The sequence below is a fragment of the Piliocolobus tephrosceles genome, chromosome 9, assembly GCF_002776525.5.
Source record: "Piliocolobus tephrosceles isolate RC106 chromosome 9, ASM277652v3, whole genome shotgun sequence".
In the NCBI taxonomy this organism is placed as follows: Eukaryota; Metazoa; Chordata; class Mammalia; order Primates; family Cercopithecidae; genus Piliocolobus; species Piliocolobus tephrosceles.
This window is the reverse complement of record NC_045442.1, coordinates 98796334-98818393: the sequence shown is the minus strand read 5'-3', so window position 1 is coordinate 98818393 and position 22060 is coordinate 98796334. Positions and strand designations below refer to the sequence as shown.

Below are 22060 nucleotides of genomic sequence, written 5' to 3'. Positions count from 1 at the left end.
TGATTTTAGTGGTAGGTTCATCATGGGTATGCCCAAGTGATCAGAGCCCAAGCAATTACTAAGCTGAGGAATGAGAGGGTCTTGAAGTTGGCATCTCATATACCCCCTTTCTTTGTCCTCCTTGAGTGAAGCTTCTCTGTCCTGACACTCTGAAGGAGGGGTTCTGTAGTGACTCATTCCACAAGGTACCACTTTTTCTCATTAAGTTTAAGAAGAGTACATAATGTTCTAAGGTGTCTTCGGTAGGTTGGTAAAGTGATCTCAAAAGGTTCTACATTAAAAAAAAAAATCCTTTACAATTTAACCATGAGTCTCAATACTTTGCTGGGACATAGGCCATCTATCATTGCCTGGTAGCTGTTTAGAACTAACAGCAGTCATTGGGTGTGAATTAGCTCACAGGTTCTCTGGAAACTCTCAGCCCCATCTCCACATAATTATATACTGTAATTATACCATTGTTTGTGGTATATATATCTGTTCATTTGACCAATCTCCTATGTGTGAAAATCTCAATGGTTTTGAATACTTTGCAATTAAAAATAATGCTATAATGAATGAGCTTACGCATGTGCATTTTCATTGTTTGGCCTATGATTATATATTAAGCTAAAGTATAAATCATCATGTATTATGTAAGTATTTTGATTATGTATTAAAGTGTAAACTTGTGAATCCTGGAGACCAATATAAACTTTATTTGATGCTTCAGAATATTTATGAAATAATGGGTTAGCTTCCACAACAGCCATTAAAACTATTCTATTTTTGTGTCAGATATAGCATTATGGTAATTTACTTATAACTTCATAAAAATAAGAGAAATGTACATGTTATACATTCATAGATTTATTTTTCCATTTGGTGGACTAAATGCATCTCTTGATATAGCTCATATTGTAGTACCAAATGAAAATGTGGTTTCTGTTCATAAAGATTCAAAGTCAAAACTCCAAATGCAAGAAAAGAAACAAATAAATCCTGGAGTGGAAAAGCACAAAAGTAAGTATAATAATTATTGATAACTTTAAATTATTTTATGTTGAACTCATCAGATCTTTTCCTTTGATTCACCAATGTGTACTTCAGACTATATTTTATCAACTTTTAACTTTGACCTAAAGTGTGAATACCCTATGATAACTAGAGAACAAAAGTAGTGATACTTTTTGGTTGGTATTTGAATGGTCATTAATTACTAAGTAGTATCACTGCTCCTCACATGCTCATGAAAACTATTCATATGATTTTCTCATTTGACTTACATGGGTGGAAAGTCTGATGATTACTTGGCATATCCAGAAGTTCTATTGCACATCTATTTTTTTTCTATTTAGCATTTCCTTTTGAAATCCAAAAAAAGGATATATCACTTGAGCATCTGTTGCCTGAGGAGAAAGTTTTATTATCAAGAAGAGAATCTCAAACCAAGAAACTTCAAGCTAAAGTAACTTCAAGAAAAAGTAAGTAATTATTTATAAATCTTACAAATTATTTTTATTAAATTCAGGAGAAATTTGTTTTTGGTTCATAAATATGCCTTCAACCATATGCTTCTTTTGCTACTTATTTCCATCACACTACCAGATCTTTATTGATGACTTGTTTCTTTTACAATTACTGAGTTACCTGTGTCAAATCTGCCACTTTGTGAATATCTCTGTTTCTTCTTGTATTAGTATCAGGTTTAGCTTTGTATCTTATAATGCTCTATTTTTTGTGTGTGTGCAAGTAAACTTAAATTTATATTCTTCAAGGACAGAACAGTTTTTTCCTTATGAAAGGATTCACTTTACCATTGTCATAATTTTTGTTTGTTTTCCTTAATAACTACTTTATCTGTTATTATGGCTCCACAAACTTTCTTCCGGTTGGTATTTGCTTGATACATTTTTTTCATCCTATTGACTTCTTTGTTTCTTTGTGATTTTGCTATGTCTATTGTAAGAAACTTATAATTGTGTATACTCTTTTTAAAATCAGCTTGAATTTTAAGTTCTGGGGTACATGTCCAGGATGTGCAGGTTTGTTACATAGGTAAATGTGTGCCATTGTGGTTTGCTGCACAGATCAACCCATCATCCAGGTATTAAGCCTAGCACCTATTAGCTGTTCTTCCTGATTCTGTCCCTACTCCTGCCCCCGACTCCAGACAGGCCTCAGTGTGTGTTGTCCCTGACGTGTCCATATGTCTCATTGTTCAACTCCAACTTATAAGAGAGAATATGTGATGTTTGGTATATGCTTATATTTAGTCTGATATTTTTTCTTTCAATTATCTCTTATAACCATACATAATCTAATTATTGACTTTTTAGGTGCAATTATATCATTTTTCTTGGCTTCTCCTATTTTTCCTACATGGTATGTTTCTTTCACTCTCTTTCTACTCTATTTTTTATCATTATAATTTTTCCTTAGCAATATTTGGTATCAAAAATTTTAAGCTTTACCTAAAGTATGAATATAATAAGAAAAATAAGGAAAAATTTAAAATATACAAGTATTTATAATAATGTTTATAGTAGTAAATAAAATATGTTTACAAATAAAATATATTTAATACCCATGTACATAAAAATTAACAGAACAGCTTTTGGCACAAGTAAAAATGTATTTTTATGTTTATATTTTAACTAGACACTGATGTGCTTATATCATTAAAAAATAAGACAAAATATCATTGAGTAATTAATATATATTTTGAATCTAGAGGTTGCACCATAGATTCAGTTGCTTTTAAGAGCCTTCCTTCTTATAGTCCAGAAAAAGATGAGGTATCAGATGAAAATCTTTTGCCTGCAACTGGAGCTGCTAGAAAGAAGAGATTCCATAGTAAATATGGAAATAATTAATATTATTAAATTATTTGTAATTACATTAATGAAATTTTAATTAAGCAGAATTTTGTCCATGGATATGTATTCTGCTACAATGTTATAGACATCCATTGAACTCATTTTTTGTTGTGTTATTTAAATTTATTTCTATATTTCCTTGAATCTTGATTATCAATTATTGAGAGTTGTATATTAAATTATCCCACTATGTGGATTTACCTATTTCTTCTTACAGTACTGTCCATTTTCCTTATACTGTCTATGTTGTTAGATGTATACAAGTAAAAGGTTAGATTTTCCTTATGAACTCAACCTTTTATTTTTATGAAAGGGATCATCTTAGTCTCTAGTAAGGTCTTGTGACTGAAAGTCTATTTTGTCTAACATTGACATAATTACTACAGAGTAATTTTGGTTAGTGTTTGCATTTTTTCAGTCATATCTCTAATAAAGAACTTATAGTTAAATTGTTTATCAGTTCAATGTGTCTGTCTTTGTTTTTAGAATATGTAAAATATGTAATCCATTTACAATTATTGTACTTACTGATGTATTTGGATTAAAATGTTTTGGGTGGGGGTGTTTTTCAATTTTTTTTATTTGATTCAGATTACTTTCTGTTTTCTTTCTTTCCTTATTTTGGAATTACTTTTAATCAGTTTAATTATTCAGTGTGTCACCTATGTCATAAAAAAAACTTTTAAAAATGTGAATACACTTAGTAAAATAAAGTCTAATTTGAACTTTCTAAGTGTATGTATGAAGTAACAAGAGTGCCTCCACATACGTTCAGGAAAAGTACTCTGATGGGTTTTGCATTTACCTTCATGATTCATTTTGAAAATGCATCAGAGGTTTTATTGTGTGACATTTATTTAAATTGTATTGACTAGTGTAAAGTCTTATAAAACTGATAGGGCCAGGCACGGTGGCTCACACCTGTAATCCCAGCACTTTGGGAAGCTGAGGCAGACGGATCACGAGGTCAGGAGATTGAGACCATCCTGGCTAACACGGTGAAACCTCGTCTCTACTAAAAATACAAAAATTAGCCGGGCGTGGTGACAGGCGCCTGTAGTCCCGGCGACTCAGGAGGCTGAGGCAGGAGAATTCCTTGAACCCGTGAAGCGGAGGTTGCAATGAGCTGAATCGACTCCTGCACTCCAGCCTGGGCGACAGTGAGACTCTGTCTCAAAAAGAGAAAACAAAACAAAACTGATAGGAAACTTTGAATGGTTCGTTCTATATATTAATAATTCAGAGACTTTACAGTAAAGTCTTTTTCACTTTTTATTGGGTTAAAAGCCTTTCTTTTTGCAACTGAGAAAATGGATGAAATAGTAGATGAAAATCTTCCACCTGAAATAAAGTTTTAATTTTAAAAAGCCCATCTCAAATTATAAAACTTAGTACTGGCAGAAAAGTGAGACTTCAAAGTAAATATAATCATTAAGAATATTGTGTAATGATTTTAGTTAAAGTTCTCTCCTTTGTTTATATGTTCAATCATAAATATGATTTTTACGTGTCATGTATACATATATGTGTGTATATAGAAAACATGTATGTGTGTATATATGTATATTCTCCATTGTCATTGATTAATTATATTTTTCATGTGTTCTGAACTTCATTGAGGTTCTGTTTATTTTATCATTTATGAAAAAGGTATTTTAAATTCTGCTACTGTGATTACTTATTTCCCTATCTGTTTGCAGTTCTGCCAATTTTTGTTCTGTTTCTAAAGCTTTTTTATTATATACATAGACATTTTAAATTGTTAAGTTTTCTTAAGAGTGCTGAAACTATTGTCTTTATGGTGGACATTTTTAAAAATAGACTTAATTTTTGGATCATTCTTACGTTCACAGTAGAGAGGAAGATAGAGATTTCTCATATACCACCTTCTCCCACCTACATGTAGCCTCACCCATGATATGATGGACATTTTGTAGTAACTTTATTTGCCATTGATCTGTCAGATATTAACATAGCATCTTTTTAATATAAGCATTTGCAGAACACAGTTTTTCATCATTATACTTTCCAACTTTTTGTATTATTATAGCTTAGCTGTATTATATGTGTTAAATGTATTATAGTTATTTTTTAAATCCAATGTGGCAATCTTTGAATTGAAAATATAACATTTAACACATTCATATTTAATGTAAGTACTGATATTTTGTGGGTTAATATACTATCACTTATGTTTTCTGTATTTCTTGCCTGATCTGCTTTTGAATCTCCTTTTAAAGTTTATTTTTAATATGTTTATCATTTTTATTACTCATATCTGTTGTAAAAATTTAACTTTATTATAAAATATGAATACCTTATGAAATCATTTTCTTGAAAAGTTCTACTATATTTTTACACTTTACATACTCAGCCTATAACTCACTGTCTCAACAACGTGGTATTTGATTATATTATTTCAAAACATGAGAGGAAATATTGAGGGATAATTGATATGTATTTTGAATCACAGAGGTTTTTTGATAAATTTGTTTCTCTAATGGATTAAAAGCATCTTTTTTGTAGCTCAGAAAATAGAAGAGGTATTAGATGAAGATTTTTTACCTGAGGATAAAGTTGCATTTTCAAAAAGCATATCTCCAGCTAAGATATTTGGAGCTATCAAAATGGAAACACTAAATAGTATGATAATTTTCAATAGCATTGATTTATTTTTAATTAGAGTAAGCTGAAGAATTTTGTTCTTAGCTTTGTGACTGTTTAGTCAGTATGTCTTTTGTATACATCTATTAGATCAAATATATTTATTGTTGTGTTCAGTCCTTACTTTTTTCATTGAAGTTTTTCTGTTTGTTCTGTATTACTAAGAGATGTATGTTAATTTCTCCCTCTGTGATTATGGATTTCTCTATGCCTTATGGTAGTTCTGTCAAATTGGTTTATATATTTGGACAGTATTTTATTTATTTATTGTGTACAAATTTATACTTTTTACCTGGTAAATAGAAACTGTTTGTTAATCTCTGAAAATACATTTTGTTTTATACAAATCAAAACCGTAGTGAGATACCATCTCATACTAGTCAGAATGGCTACTATTTAAAAGTCAAAAACAACACATGCTGGTGAGACTGTGGAGAAAAGGGAACGCTTATACACTGTTGGTAGGAGTGTAAATTTGTTCAACCATTGTGCAAAACAGTATGGTGATTCTTCAGAGAGCTAAAAGCAGAACTACCATTCAACACAGCAATCCCATTACTGGGTAAATGCCCAGAGGAATATAGATTATTCTACCATAAAGATACATGCACATGAATGTTCACTGCAGCACTATTTACAAAAGCATAGATATGGAATCATCCTAAATGCCCATCAATGACAAATTATCTGGATAAAGAAAATGTGGTACATATACACCATGGAATACTATACAGTCAGAAAACAGGACAAGATCATGTCTTTTGCAGGAACATGGATGTAGCTGGAGGCCCTTATATTTAGAAAACTAATCCAGGAACAGAAAACCAAATGCTGTGTGTTCTTACTTATAAGTGGGAGCTAAATTATGAGAACTCATGAACACAAAGGGAACAAAAGACACTGGGGTCTACTTGAGGGTGGAGGGTGAGAGAAGGGAGATGAGCAGAGAAGATAACTATTGGGTATTGGGCTTAATACCTGGGTGATGAAAAAATCTGTAAAACAAACCTCCATGACATGAGTTTACCTATGTAACAAACCTTCACAAGTACCCCTGAACCTAAAATGAAAGTTAAAAATAAATAAATAGACTGGCTGCAGTGGCTCACACCTGTAATCCTAGCACTTTGGGAGACTGAGTCAGGCAGATTGCCTGAGCTCAGGAGTTTGAGACCAGCCTGGGCAACACGCTAAAACCCCATCTCTACTAAAATACAAAAAATTAGCCAGATATGGTGGCATGCACCTGTAATTCCAGCTACTTGGGAGGGTGAGGTAGGAGAATCTCTTGATCCAGGGAGGTGGAAGTTGCAGTGAGCCGAGATGGTGCCACTGCACTCCAGCCTGGGTGAGAGTGAGACTTCATCTCCAAAAAAGAAATAAAATAAATAAATGTTTAAAAATGCATTTTGTTTTAATATTTATCTGATATTTGTACAGCTACATATGCTTTCTTGTGATCAGTATTTACACAGTCTTTTGTAAACAGTTTAGACAGAGGCTCTTGGTACCTATATGGTTTCAGTAATTTTTTCACAATACTCCTAAACCACAAAAGAAGTCCAACTATTTCTTTATTAATTAGGTGCAAAACAACTCAGTACCTGTTAGATACTGCATAACTTTTGTAGGGACATATATTTTCTACACAGGTAAAAACCAAGGAGCACGATTGCTGTGTCATATAGTAATACTATATTTAACTTTGTAAGCAACTGTTAAACTGTCTTCAAAGTAGCTGTAGTGTTTTGCATTCCTACCAGCAATGAGCAAGAGTTCCCATGTTCCTTGCCAGTTTTTGTGTTTTTAATGCTTTGGATTTTAACCATTCTGATAGGTTTGTAGTGGCATCTTCGTTGTTGATTTAATTTATAATTCCTTAATGACTTATATGTTGAACATCTTTTTACATGTTTATTTGCCATCTATATATCTTTTTTGGTATCTCTTCAGCTCTGTTGCCATTTCTTTCACAGTGTCTTTCACAGAGCAAAATGTTTTTATTTTAGTAAGTACAACTTATCAATTTTTCATTCATGGATTGTGTGTTCGTTGTATCTAAAATGCCATCACCAAATTTAACGTCACCTACACTTCTTCCTTTGCTATCTTCTAGGAATTTTATAGTTTTGCATTTTATATTTAGATCTATGATCCACTTTGAGTTCATTTTTGGTAAGGTGTAAGGTCTTAGATTAGATTCATTTTTTGCTTACATGTGGATTACTAGTTATTCCAACATTATTTGTTGAAAAGACTCTTTCTCTTTTGAATTTCCTTTGCCTCTATTTATTGACTCTATGTATGTGATTCTTTTTATCTCTCTTCTGTTCCAATTGGTCTATTTGTCTATTGTTTCATCAACAGCACACTGTCTTGATTTCTGTAGGGCTACAGGAATTTTTAAAGTTGGGTAGTGTCAATCCTCTGATTTTGTTGTCCTTTAGTATTGTGTTAACTCTTCTGAGTCTTTTGCCTTTCCATTCCAATTAGAAGCACTTTGTTGATTCCATTTTGATTCCCACAGAATGGCTTGTGGGAATTTTGATTGAGATTGCACTGAAATGAGTTGAAAAGAACAGACAACTAACAATATTGAGACTTCCTATTCTTTAATATGGACTATTGCTCCATTTAGATCTTAGATCTATTTATTCTTTGATTTCCTTAATCAGAGTATTTTAGTTTTTTTACATGTATCTTATACATATTTTGTTAGGTTTATAACTGTCTCTTTTTTTGATGATAATGTAAATGGCGTTGTGTGTTTAATTTGAAATATCATTTGTTCTTTGCTGGTATATAGGAAAGCAGTTGACTTTTGTATATTAACCTTGTATCTAGCAACCTTGCTATAATGGCCTATTAGATTTTTGTTGTTGTTGAACTAAAATAATTTTACTCATTTTATATTTCTTTTATTCTCTTTTCTTGTCTTATTGCATTAGTTAGGACTTCCAGTACAATGTAGAATAGGTGTGGTGAGAAATGATGTCCTTGATTTATTCCTTTTCTTAGAGAAAAAGCATCTGTTTTCTCATGATTAAGATGTTAGCTATTTGTTTTTTGCAGATATTCTTTATGAAATTGAGGAAGTTTCCTACTATTCTTAGTTTGCTGATAGTTTTTAAAAATCATAAAAGGGCTTTGGATTTTGCCAAATGATATTTCTTCATTTCTTATTGATCATATAATTTTTTCTTTAGTCTGTTGACGTGGTGGATTACATTAATTAATTTTTGAATATTGCATGAGTGTTGCATACCTGGGATAAACCCAACTTGGTTATGGCACATAATTCTTTTTATACATTGTTGAATTCAGTTTGCTAACAATTTATTGAGGATTTTTATATCTTTATTCATGAGAGATGTTGGTTTGTAGGTTTTTTTCTTATAGTACCTTTATCTATTTTTGGTAATAGGGTAATATAGTTTAAATGTATTGTGGAATGACACTGTACTTTGTAGTTTTGTTCTTTTAAATTTGTTAAGGTTTGTTTTATAGCCCAGAATAAGATCTGTCTTATTAAATGTTCCATAGGAGCTTGAGAAGAATGTGTATTCTGCTGTCATTGAATGGAGTAATCTATAAGTATCAATTAGATCCAGTTGATTGGTGATGTGCTAAGTTCAACTACATTCTTAGTGATTTTCAGCCTGTTGGATCTGTGAATTACAGTTAGATGGTACTGAAGGCTGCAAATATAATGAATTTGTATGTTTTCTTTGCAGTCCCATCTGTTTTTGCCTCATGAATTTTATTCCTATGTTGTTAGGTGCATACTTTTTAAGTATTACTATGTTTTCTTGAATAATGACCTTTTGATCATTGTGTAATATCCCTCCATATCTCTAGTCATTTTTCTTGCTCTGAAGTCCACATTGTCTCAAATTAATATAGCTACCCTAGCTTTGCTTTGATTAGTTAGCATGGTATATCTTTCTCTGTTCCTTTACTTTTAATCTTACTATTTTCATATAAAGCCAATTTTTGGTAGACACCATATAGTTGGATTTGTTTATTCACCTACTCTGACAGCCTCTGTCTTTGAATTGATGTATTTAGACCATTCACATTTAAAGTGATTATTGATATATTTGCTTTAATATCAACCATATTTATGGCTATTTTCTCTTTATTGTCCTAGTTCTTTGTTTCTTTTTCACCTTCCACACCTTTCCTGCCTTCTCTGGCTTTAATTATATATTTAATATGATCCTATATCTTCTCCTTTCTCAGGGTATCAATTACATTTCCTAAAATTGTGTATAGTGTTTGCCTTAGAATTTGCAATGTACATTTACAGAATATCCAAGTCCACTTTTAAATATCACTATATCACTTCATGGATAATGCAGATATTCGGATTTCAGAGAATTCCCATTTCCTGCCTTTTGTCACTTATAAGATTCCTGTAATTTATTTCACTTATCTATAAGCTATAATCACAGAGGACATTGTTACCATTATTATTATGAATAGTCTGTATCTGTTAGATCAATTAAGAGAAAAGAATATAAAATAGTTTTTTTCACTGTGTGTGTGTGTGTGTGTGTGTGTGTGTGTGTTTTTTCACGGCCTTGCTTTGTTGCCTAGTCTAGAGTGTCGTGGTGTGATCACAGCTCACTGCAGCCTTAACCACCCAGGCTCAAGTGATATTCCCACCTCAGCCTCCAAGTACCTGGGACTACAGACACATGCCACCATGCCTGGCTAATTTTTGTAATTTTTTGTGGAGATAGGCCTTTGTCATGTTGCCCAGCCTGATCTTGAACTCCTGGGCTCAAGCAATCCATCTGCTTTAGCCACCCAAAATGCTGGGATTATAGGCATAAGCCACCATGCCTGGAGTTTTTTACTTTTATTCCTTGACTAACATTTTTTCTGTCTTTATGTAGAGCTGTGTTTCTGACATGTATTATATTCCTTCTCTCTGAAGAACGTTTAAAAATATTTTCTTCCAATGCAGGGATACTGGCAACAAATTACCTCATTTTTTTTCTGGGAATGTTTTTATTTCTCTTTAAGTTTTGAAGGTTCTAGGTTGGTTGTGTTTTTCTTCAACACTTAAATATTTTAAATATTTTAAGCTTTGCCCACCTCTTTTATCTCTCAAGATTTTCTTTTTGTCTTTGATTTTCTATAGTTTGAATATAGCATATAATTAGGTCTAGACATTTTTGCTATTGACCATTTTTTATGTTCTCTGAGCATCTAGGATCTGTGGTTTGTTGTCTACCATTAATTTTGGAAAATTCTTAGCCATTATTATTTCAAGTATTTCTCTTTCTTTGCTTTTTCTCCTTCTGTTACTCTCATTGTGTATGTATTGTAATTTTCCCAAAGATCTCAGGTATTCTGTTTCTTTTATTTTATTATTTTTTCTCTTTTCAATTTTAGAAGTTTCTAATGACATGTTTTCAAGCTCAGTTTCTTTTTCGGCAGTATCCAGTATACTGATAAAAACATCAAAGGCATTCTTAATTTCTGTTACAATGTTTTTATTTCTAACATTTCCTTTTTTTTCTTAGTTTTTCTAGCTTCCTGCTTACATTATCTATTTCTTATTACATGTTATCCACTTTTTCTATCAGTGGTCTTAATATGTTAGACATAATTATTTTAAATTTCCAATGTGATAATTTGAAAAATTCTGCCATATCTGAGTTTGATGCTCATGCTTAAACTGTCTCTCCAGACTATGTTTTTTTTTTCTTTTTTTATTATACTTTAAGTTCTAGTGTACATGTGCACAACGTGCAGGTTTGTTACATATGTATACATCTACCATGTTGGTGTGCTGCACTCATTAACTCGTCATTTACATGAGGTATATCTTCTAATGCTATCCCTCCCCTCCTTCCCCAACCCTACAACAGGCCCTGGTGTGTGATGTTCCCCTTCCTGTGGCCAAGTGTGCTCATTGTTCTATTCCCACCTATGAGGGAGAACATGTGGTGTTTGGTTTTCTGTTCTTGTGATAGTTTGCTGAGAATGATGGTTTCCAGCTGCATCCATGTCCCTGCATAAACTCATCCTTTTTTTATGGCTGCATAGTATTCCATGGTGTATATGTGCCACATTTTCTTAGTCCAGTCTGTCATTGATGGACATTTGGGTTGGTTCCAAGTCTTTGCTCTTGTGAATAGTGCTACATACATGTGCATGTGTCTTTATAGCAGCATGATTTATAATCCTTTGGGTATTTACCCAGTAATGGGATGGCTGGGTCAAATGGTATTTCTAGCTCTAGATCCTTGAGGAATTGCCACACTGTCTTCCACAATGTGTGAACTAGTTTACGGTCCCACCAACAGTGTAAAAGTGTTCCTGTTTCTCCACATCCTCTCCAGCACCTGTTGTTTCCTGACTTTTTTTTTTTTTTTAATTATACTTTAAGTTCTAGGGTACATGTGCATAACGTGCAGGTTTGTTACATATGTATACATGTGCCATGTTGGTGTGCTGCACCCATCAACTCGTCAGCACCCATCAATTCATCATTTATATCAGGTATAACACCCAAATGCAATCCCTCCCCCCTCCCCCCTCCCCATGATAGGCCCCATTGTGTGATGTTCCCCTTCCCGAGTCCAAGTGAGCTCATTGTTCAGTTCCCACCTATGAGTGAGAACATGCGGTGTTTGGTTTTCTGCTCTTGTGATAGTTTGCTAAGAATGATGGTTTCCAGCTGTGTCCATGTCCCTACAAAGGACGCAAACTCATCCTTTTTTATGGCTGCATAGTATTCCATGGTGTATATGTGCCACATTTTCTTAATCCAGTCTGTCACTGATGGACATTTGGGTTGATTCCAAGTCTTTGCTATTGTGAATAGTGCCACAATAAACATACGTGTGCATGTGTCTTTGTAGTAGCATAATTTATAATCCTTTGGGTATATACCCAGTAGTGGGATGGCTGGGTCATATGGTACATCTAGTTCTAGATCCTTGAGGAATTGCCATACTGTTTTCCATAATGGTTGAACTAGTTTACAATCCCACCAACAGTGTAAAAGTGTTCCTATTTCTCCACATCCTCTCCAACACCTGTTGTTTCCTGATTTTTTAATGATTGCCATTCTAACTGGTGTGAGATGGTATCTCATTGTGGTTTTGATTTGCATTTCTCTGATGGCGAGTGATGATGAGCATTTTTTCATGTGTCTGTTGGCTGTATGAATGTCTTCTTTTGAGAAGTGTCTGTTCATATTCTTTGCACCCTTTTTGATGGGGTTCTTTGTGTTTTTTTTTCTTGTAAATTTGTTTGAGTTCTTCGTAGGTTCTGGATATTAGCCCTTTGTCAGATGAGTAGATTGCAAAAATTTTCTCCCATTCTGTAGGTTGCCTGTTCACACTGATGGTAGTTTCTTTTGCTGTGCAGAGGCTCTTTAGTTTAGTTAGATCCCATTTGTCTATTTTGGCTATTGTTGCCATTGCTTTTGGTGTTTTTAGTCATGAAGTCTCTGCCCATGCCTATGTCCTGAATGGTATTGCCTAGGTTTTCTTCTATGCCTAGGTTTTATGGTTTTAGATCTAACATTTAAGTCTCTAATCCATCTTGAATTAACCTTTGTATAAGGAGTAAGGAAGGGATCCAGTTTCAGCTTTCTACATATGGCTAGCCAATTTTCTCAGCACCATTTATTAAATAGGGAATCCTTTCCCCATTTCTTGTTTTTATCAGGTTTGTCAAAGACCAGATGGTTGTAGATGTGTGATATTATTTCTGAGGGCTCCGTTCTGTTCCACTGGTCTATATCTCTGTTTTGGTATCCGTACCATGCTGTTTTGGTTACTGTAGCCTTATAATACAGTTTGAAGTCAGGTAGCGTGATGCCTCCAGCTTCTTCTTTTGGCTTAGGATTGTCTTGGCAATGCAGGCTCTTTTTTCGGTTCCATATGAACTTTAAAGTAGTTTTTTCCAATTCTGTGAAGAAAGTCACTGGTGGCTTAATGGGGATGGCATTGAATCTATAAATTACCTTTGGCAGTATGGCCATTTCATGATACTGATGCTTCCTATCCATGAGCATGGAATGTTCTTCCATTTGTTTGTGTCCTCTTTTATTTCATTGAGCAGTGGTTTGCAGTTCTCCTTGAAGAGTTCCTTCACATCCCTTGTAAGTTGGATTCCTAGGTATTTTATTCTCTTTGAAGCAATTGTGAATGAGAGTTCACTCATGATTTGACTCTCTGTTTGTCTGTTATTGGTGTATAAGAATGCTTGTGATTTTTGCACATTGATTTTGTATCCTGAGACTTCGCTGAAGTTGCTTACCTGCTTAAAGAGATTTGGGGCTGAGATGATGGGGTTTTCTAAATGTACAATCATGTCATCTGCAAACGGGGACAATTTGACTTCCTCTTTTCCTAATTGAATACCCTTTATTTCTTTTTCCTGCCTGATTGCCCTGGCCAGAACTTCCAACACTATGTTGAATAGGAGTGGTGAGAGAGGGCATCCCTGTCTTGTGCCAGTTTTCAAAGGGAATGCTTCCAGCTTTTCCACATTCAGTATGATATTGGCTGTGGGTTTTTCATAAATAGCTCTTATTATTTTGAGATACATCCCATCAATACCGAATTTATTGAGAGTTTTTAGCATGAAGGGCTGTTCTGCATCTATTGAGATAATCATGTGGTTTTTGCTTTTGGTTCTGTTTACATGCTGGATTACATTTATTGATTTGCATATGTGAATGCTGGTTCACATATGCATCCCAGGGATGAAGCCGACTGATCATGGAGGGTAAGTTTTATGATGTGCTGCTGGATTTGGTTTGCCAGTATTTTATTGAGGATTTTTGCATCGATGTTCATCAGGGATATTGGTCTAAAATTCTCTTTTTTTTGTTGTATCTCTACCAGGATTTGGTATCAGGGTGGTGTTGGCCTCGTAAAATGAGTTAGGGAGGATTCCCTCTTTTTCTGTTGATTGGAATAATTTCTGAAGGAAAGGTACCAGCTCCTCTTTGTGCCTCTGGTAGAATTTGGCCATGAATCTGTCTGGTCCTGGACTTTTTTTGGTTGGTAGGCTATTAATTATTGCCTCAATTTCAGAGCCTGTTATTGGTCTATTCAGGGATTCCACTTCTTCCTGGTTTAGTCTAAGGAGGGTATACGTGTCCAGGTATTTATCCATTTCTTCTAGGTTTTCTAGTTTATTTGCGTAGAGGTGTTTATAGTATTCTCTGATGGTAGTTTGTATTTCTGTGGGGTCGGTGGTGATATCCCCTTAATCATTTTTTATTGCATCTATTTGATTCTTCTCTCTTCTGCTTTATTAGTCTTGCTAGTGGTCTATCAATTTTGTTGATCCTTTCAAAAAACCGGCTCCTGGATTCATTGATTTTTCTAAGGGTTTTTTGTGTCTCCCTCTTTTTCAGTTCTACTCTGATCTTAGTTATTTCTTGCTTTCTGTTAGCTTTTGAATGTGTTTGCTCTTGTTTCTCTAGGGCTTTTTATATATATATATATTTTAAAATGTTTATTGTTATATGAAAAAAATTCAACCAGATATCTGTAGTTTAATTTGTTAAATCTGGCAATCATTTTTTTTTTTTTTTACTTTTTAAAAATTTTTATTTATTTTTATTTTTTTATTATTATACTTTAAGTTCTAGGGTACATGTGCATAACGTGCAGGTTTGTTCCATATGTATACTTGTGCCATGTTTGTGTGCTGCACCCATCAACGTGTCAGCACCCATCAATTCGTCATTTATATCAGGTATAACTCCCAATGCAATCCCTCCCCCCTCCCCCCCCATGATAGGCCCCAATGAGTGATGTTCCCCTTCCCGAGTCCAAGTGATGTCATTGTTCAGTTCCCACCTATGAGTGAGAACATGTAGTGTTTGGTTTTCTGTTCTTGTGATAGTTTGCTAAGAATGATGGTTTCCAGCTGCATCCATGTCCCTACAAAGGACGCAAACTCATCCTTTTTTATGGCTGCATAATATTCCATGGTGTATATGTGCCACATTTTCTTAATCCAGTCTGTCACTGATGGACATTTGGGTTGATTCCAAGACTTTGCTATTGTGAATAGTGCCGCAATAAACATACGTGTGCATGTGTCTTTATAGCAGCATGATTTATAATCCTTTGGGTATATACCCAGTAGTGGGATGGCTGGGTCATATGGTACATCTAGATCTAGATCCTTGAGGAATCGCCATACTGTTTTCCATAATGGTTGAACTAGTTTACAATCCCACCAACAGTGTAAAAGTGTTCCTATTTCTCCACATCCTCTCCAACACCTGTTGTTTCCTGACTTTTGAATGATTGCCATTCTAACTGGTGTCAGATGGCATCTCATTGTGGTTTTGATTTGCATTTCTCTGATGGCCACTGATGATGAGCATTTTTTCATGTGTCTGTTGGCTGTATGAATGTCTTCTTTTGAGAAATGTCTGTTCATATCCTTTGCCCACTTTTTGATGGGGTGGTTTGTTTTTTTCTTGTAAATTTGTTTCAGTACTTTGTAGATTCTGGAAATTAGCCCTTTTTCAGATGAGTAGATTGCAAAAATTTTCTCCCTTTCTGTAGGTTGCCTGTTCACTCTGATGGTAGTTTCTTTTGCTGTGCAGAAGCTCCTTAGTTTAATCATATCCCATTTGTCAATTTTGGCTTTTGCTGCTGCTGCTTTTGGTGTTTTAGACATGAAGTCCTTGTCCATGCCTATGTCCTGAATGGTACCACCTAGGTTTTCTTCTAGGGTTTTTATGGTATCAGGTCTAACATTTAAGTCTCTAATCCATCTTGAATTAATCTTCGTATAAGGAGTAAGGAAAGGATCCAGTTTCAGCTTTCTACTTATGGCTAGCCAATTTTCCCAGCACCATTCATTAAATAGGGAGTCCTTTCCCTATTTCTTGTTTCTCTCAGGTTTGTCAAAGATCAGATGGCTGTAGATGTGTGGTATTATTTCTGAGGACTCTGTTCTGTTCCATTGGTTTATCTCTGTTTTGGTACCAGTACCATGCTGTTTTGGTTACTGTAGCCTTGTAGTATAGTTTGAAGTCAGGTAGCGTGATGCCTCCAGCTTTATTCTTTTGACTTAGGATTGTCTTGGCAATGTGGGCTCTTTTTTGGTTCCGTATGAACTTTAAAGCCATTTTTTCCAATTCTGTGAAGAAACTCATTGGTAGCTTGATGGGGATGGCATTGAATCTATAAATTACCTTGGGCTGTATGGCCATTTTCATGATATTGATTCTTCCTATCCATGAGCATGGTATGTTCTTCCATTTGTTAGTGTCCTCTTTTATTTCACTGAGCAGTGGTTTGTAGTTCTCCTTGAAGAGGTCCTTTACATCCCTTGTAATTTGGATTCCTGGGTATTTTATTCTCTCTGAAGCAGTTGTGAATGGAAGTTCATTCATGATTTGGCTCTCTCTTTGCCTGTTATTGGTGTATAAGAATGCTTGTGATTTTTGCACATTAATTTTGTATGTTGAGACTTTGCTGAAATTGCTTATCAGCTTAAGGATATTTTGGGCTGAGACAATGGGGTTTTCTAAATATACAATCATGTCATCTGCAAACAGGGACAATTTGACTTCTTCTTTTCCTAACTGGATACCCTTGATTTCTTTCTCTTGCCTGATTGCCCTAGCCAGAACCTCCAACACTATGTTGAATAGGAGTGGTGAGAGAGGGCATCCCTGTCTTGTGCCAGTTTTCAAAGGGAATTTTTCCAGTTTTTGCCCATTCAGTATGATATTGGCTGTGGGTTTGTCATAAAGAGCTCTTATTATTTTGAGGTACATTCCATCAATACCGAATTTATTGAGCGTTTTTAGCATGAAGAGCTGTTGAATTTTGTCAAAAGCCTTTTCTGCATCTATTGAGATAATCATGTGGTTCTTGTCTTTGGTTCTCTTTATATGCTGGATTATGTTTATTGATTTGTGAATGTTGAACCAGCCTTGCATCCCAGGGATGAAGCCCACTTGATCATGGTGGATAAGCTTTTTGATGTGCTGCTGAATCCGTTTTGCCAGTATTTTATTGAGGATTTTTGCATCGATGTTCATCAGGGACATTGGTCTAAAATTTTCTTTTTTCGTTGTGTCTCTGCCAGGCTTTGGTATCAGGATGATGTTGGCCTCATAAAATGAGTTAGGGAGGATTCCCTCTTTTTCAATTGATTGGAATAGTTTCAGAAAGAATGGTACCAGCTCCTCTTTGTACCTCTGGTAGAATTCAGCTGTGAATCCATCTGGTCCTGGACTTTTTTTGGTTGGTAGGCTATTAATTGTTGCCTCAATTTCAGAGCCTGCTATTGGTCTATTCAGGGATTCAACTTCTTCCTGGTTTAGACTTGGAAGAGTGTAAGTGTCCAGGAAATTATCCATTTCTTCTAGATTTTCTAGTTGATTTGCGTAGAGGTGTTTATAGTATTCTCTGATGGTAGTTTGTATTTCTGTGGGGTCTGTGGTGATATCCCCTTTATCATGTTTAATTGCGTCTATTTGATTCTTCTCTCTTTTCTTCTTTATTAGTCTTGCTAGCGGTCTGTCAATTTTGTTGATTTTTCCAAAAAGCCAACTCCTGGATTCATTGATTTTTTGGAGGGTTTTTTGTGTCTCTATCTCCTTCAGTTCTGCTCTGATCTTAGTTATTTCTTGCCTTCTGCTAGCTTTTGAGTGTGTTTGCTCTTGCCTCTCTAGTTCTTTTAATTGTGATGTTAGAGTGTCAATTTTAGATCTTTCCTGCTTTCTCTTGTGGGCACTTAGTGCTATAAATTTCCCTCTACACACTGCTTTAAATGTGTCCCAGAGATTCTGGTATGTTGTATCTTTGTTCTCGTTGGTATCAAAGAACATCTTTATTTCTGCCTTCATTTCATTATGTACCCAGTAGTCATTCAGGAGCAGGTTGTTCAGTTTCCATGTAGTTGAGCGGTTTTGATTGAGTTTCTTAGTCCTGAGTTCTAGTTTGATTGCACTGTGGTCTGAGAGATAGTTTGTTATAACTTCTGTTCTTTTACATTTGCTGAGGAGTGCTTTACTTCCAATTATGTGGCCAATTTTGGAATAAGTGTGATGTGGTGCTGAGAAGAATGTATATTCTGTTGATTTGGGGTGGAGAGTTCTATAGATGTCTATTAGGTCCGCTTGGTGCAGAGATGAGTTCAATTCCTGGATATCCTTGTTAACTTTCTGTCTCGTTGATCTGTCTAATGTTGACAGTGAAATGTTGAAGTCTCCCATTATTATTGTATGGGAGTCTAAGTCTCTTTGTAAGTCTCTAAGGACTTGCTTTATGAATTTGGGTGCTCCTGTATTGGGTGCATATATATTTAGGATAGTTAGCTCTTCCTGTTGAATTGATCCCTTTACTATTATGTAATGGACTTCTTTGTCTCCTTTGATCTTGGATGGTTTAAAGTCTATTTTATCAGAGACTAGGATTGCAACCCCTGCCTTTTTTTTGGTTTCCATTTGCTTGGTAGATCTTCCTCCATCCCTTTATTTTGAGCCTATGTATGTCTCTGCATGTGTCATGTGTCTCCTGAATACAGCAGACTGATGGGTCTTGACTCTGTATCCAGTTTGCCAGTCTGTGTCTTTTAATTGGAGCATTTAGTCCATTAACATTTAAGGTTAATATTGTTATGTGTGAACTTGATCCTGCCATCATGATATTAACTGGTTATTTTGCTCGTTAGTTGATGCGGTTTCTTCTTAGCCTCGATGGTCTTTACATTTTGGCATGTTTTTGCAATGGCTGGTACCGGTTGTTCCTTTCCATGTTTAGGGCTTCCTTCAGGGTCTCTTGTAAGGCAGGCCTGGTGGTGACAAAATCTCTAAGCATTTGCTTATCTGTAAAGGATTTTATTTCTCCTTCACTGATGAAACTTAGTTTGCCTGGATATGAAATTCTGGCTTTAAATTTCTTTTCTTTAAGAATGTTGAATATTGGCCCCCACTCTCTTCTGGCTTGTAGAGTTTCTGCCGAGAGGTCTGCTGTTAGTCTGATGGGCTTCCCTTTGTGGGTAACCCGACCTTTTTCTCTGGCTGCCCTTAAGATTTTTTCCTTCATTTCAACTTTGGTGAATCTGGCAATTATGTGTCTTGGAGTTGCTCTTCTCGTGGAGTATCTTTGTGGTGTTCTCTGTATTTCCTGAATTTGAATGTTGGCCTGCCCTACTAGGTTGGGGAAGTTCTCCTGGATGATATCCTGAAGAGTGTTTTCCAACTTGGTTCCATTCTCCCCCTCACTTTCAGGCACCCCAATCAGGCATAGATTTGGTCTTTTTCCATAATCCCATACTTCTTGCAGGCTTTGTTCATTTCTTTTTCTTCTTTTTTCTTTTGGTTTCTCTTCTCACTTCATTTCATTCATTTGATCCTCAATCACTGATACTCTTTCTTCCAGTTGATCAAGTCGGTTACTGAAGCTTGTGGATTTGTCACGTATTTCTCGTGTCATGGTTTTCATCTCTGTCATTTCATTTATGACCTTCTCTGCATTAAATAATCTAGCTATCAATTCTTCCACTCTTTTTTCAAGATTTTTGGTTTCTTTGTGCTGGGTACGTATTTCCTCCTTTAGCTCTGAGAAGTTTGATGGACTGAAGCCTTCTTCTCTCATCTCGTCAAAGTCATTCTCTGACCAGCTTTGATCCGTTGCTGGCAATGAGCTGCACTCCATTGCAGGGGGAGATGAGCTCTTATTTTTTGAATTTCCAGCTTTTCTGCCCTGCTTCTTCCCCATCTTTGTGGTTTTATCTGCTTCTGGTCTTTGATGATGGTGACGTACTGATGGGGTTTTGGTATAGGTGTTCTTCCTGTTTGATGGTTTTCCTTCTAATAGTCAGGACTCTCAGCTGTAGGTCTGTTGGAGATTGCTTGAAGTCCACTCCAGACCCTGTTTGCCTGGGTATCAGCAGCAGAGGTTGCAGAAGATAGAATATTGCTGAACAGCGAGTGTACCTGTCTGATTCTTACTTTGGAAGCTTCCTCTCAGGGTTGTTCTCCACCCTGTGAGGTGTGGGGTGTCAGACTGCCCCTAGTGGGGGTTGTCTCCCAGTTAGGCTACTCAGGGGTCAGGGACCCACTTGAGCAGGCAGTCTGTCCGTTCTCAGATCTCAACCTCCATGTTGGGAGATCCACTGCTCTCTTCAAAGCTGTCAGACAGAGTTGTTCAGGTCTGCACAGGCCTCTGCTGCTTCCCCTGTTGTTTTTTTAGCTGTGCCCTGTCCCCAGAGGTGGAGTCTACAGAGACAGGCAGGTTTCCTTGAGCTGCTGTGAGCTCCACCTGGTTCGAGCTTCCCAGTGCCTTTGTTTACCTACTTATGCCTCAGCAATGGCGGGCGCCCCTCCCCCAGCCTCGCTGCTGCCTTGTGGTTAGATCGCAGACTGCTGTGCTAGCAACGAGGGAGGCTTCGTGGCCGTGGGACCCTCCCGGCCAGGTGTGGGTATAGTCTCCTGGTGTGCCCGTTTCCTTAAAGCGCAGTATTGGGGTGGGAATTACCCGATTTTCCAGGTGTTGTGTGTCTCAGTTCGCCTGGCTAGGAAAAGGAATTCCCTTCCCCCTTGCGCTTCCCAGGTGAGGCAATGCCTCGCCCTGCTTCAGCTCTCACTGGTCAGGCTGCAGCAGCTGACCAGCACCAATTGTCCGGCACTCCCCAGTGAGATGACCCCAGTACCTACATTGAAAATGCAGAAATCACCGGTCTTCTGTGTCACTCGCGCTGGGAGTTGGAGACTGGAGCTGTTCCTATTCGGCCATCTTGCTCCACCGGGCTTTTTTTTTATTTTTTATTTTTTTTGAGACGCAGTCTCACTCTGTCGCCCAGGCTGGAGTGCAGTGGCCGGATCTCAGCTCACTGCAAGCTCTGCCTCCTGGGTTTATGCCATTCTCCTGCCTCAGCCTCCTGAGTAGCTGGGACTACAGGCACCCACCACCTCGCCCAGCTAGTTTTTTGTATTTTTTTAGTAGAGACGGGGTTTCACTGTGTTAGCCAGGATGGTCTCGATCTCCTGACCTCGTGATCCACCTGTCTCAGCCTCCCAAAGTGCTGGGATTACAGGCTTAAGCCACCACGCCCAGCCTCTCTAGGGCTTTTAATTGTGATGTTAGGGTGTCAGTTTTAGATCTTTCCTGCTTTCTCTTGTGGGCATTTAGTGCTATAAATTTCCCTCTACACGCTGCTTTAAATGTGTCCCAGGTATTCTGATATGTTGTGACTTTGTTCTCATTGATTTCAAAGAGCATCTTTATTTCTGCCTTCATTTCGTTATGTACCCAGTGGTCATTCAGAAGCAAGTTGTTCAGTTTCCATGTAGTTGAGCAGTTTTGATTGAGTTTCTTAATCCTGAATTCTAGTTTGATTGCACTGTGGTCTGAGAGACAGTTTGTTATAATTTCTGTTCTTTTACATTTGCTAAGGAGTACTTTACTTCCAACTATGTGGTCCATTTTGGAATAAGTGCAATGTGGTGCTTTGAAGAATGTATATTCTGTTAATTTGGGGTGTAGAGTTCCGTAGATGTCTATTAGGTCCTCTTGGTG

The 22060-nt window shown here is 36.2% G+C and overlaps 1 protein-coding gene across 1 annotated transcript in view; it reads left to right on the top strand.

The window, feature by feature from the left end:
• LOC111546654 (coiled-coil domain-containing protein 7) overlaps positions 1-22060 on the top strand; it is a 218018-nt gene that overhangs the window by 41870 nt on the left and 154088 nt on the right. The window contains exons 6-7 of the mRNA XM_026446846.1: positions 892-1002; positions 1338-1463. Of these exons, the coding sequence (XP_026302631.1) occupies positions 892-1002; positions 1338-1463 (237 nt within the window). The remainder of the gene's footprint in view (positions 1-891; positions 1003-1337; positions 1464-22060) is intronic.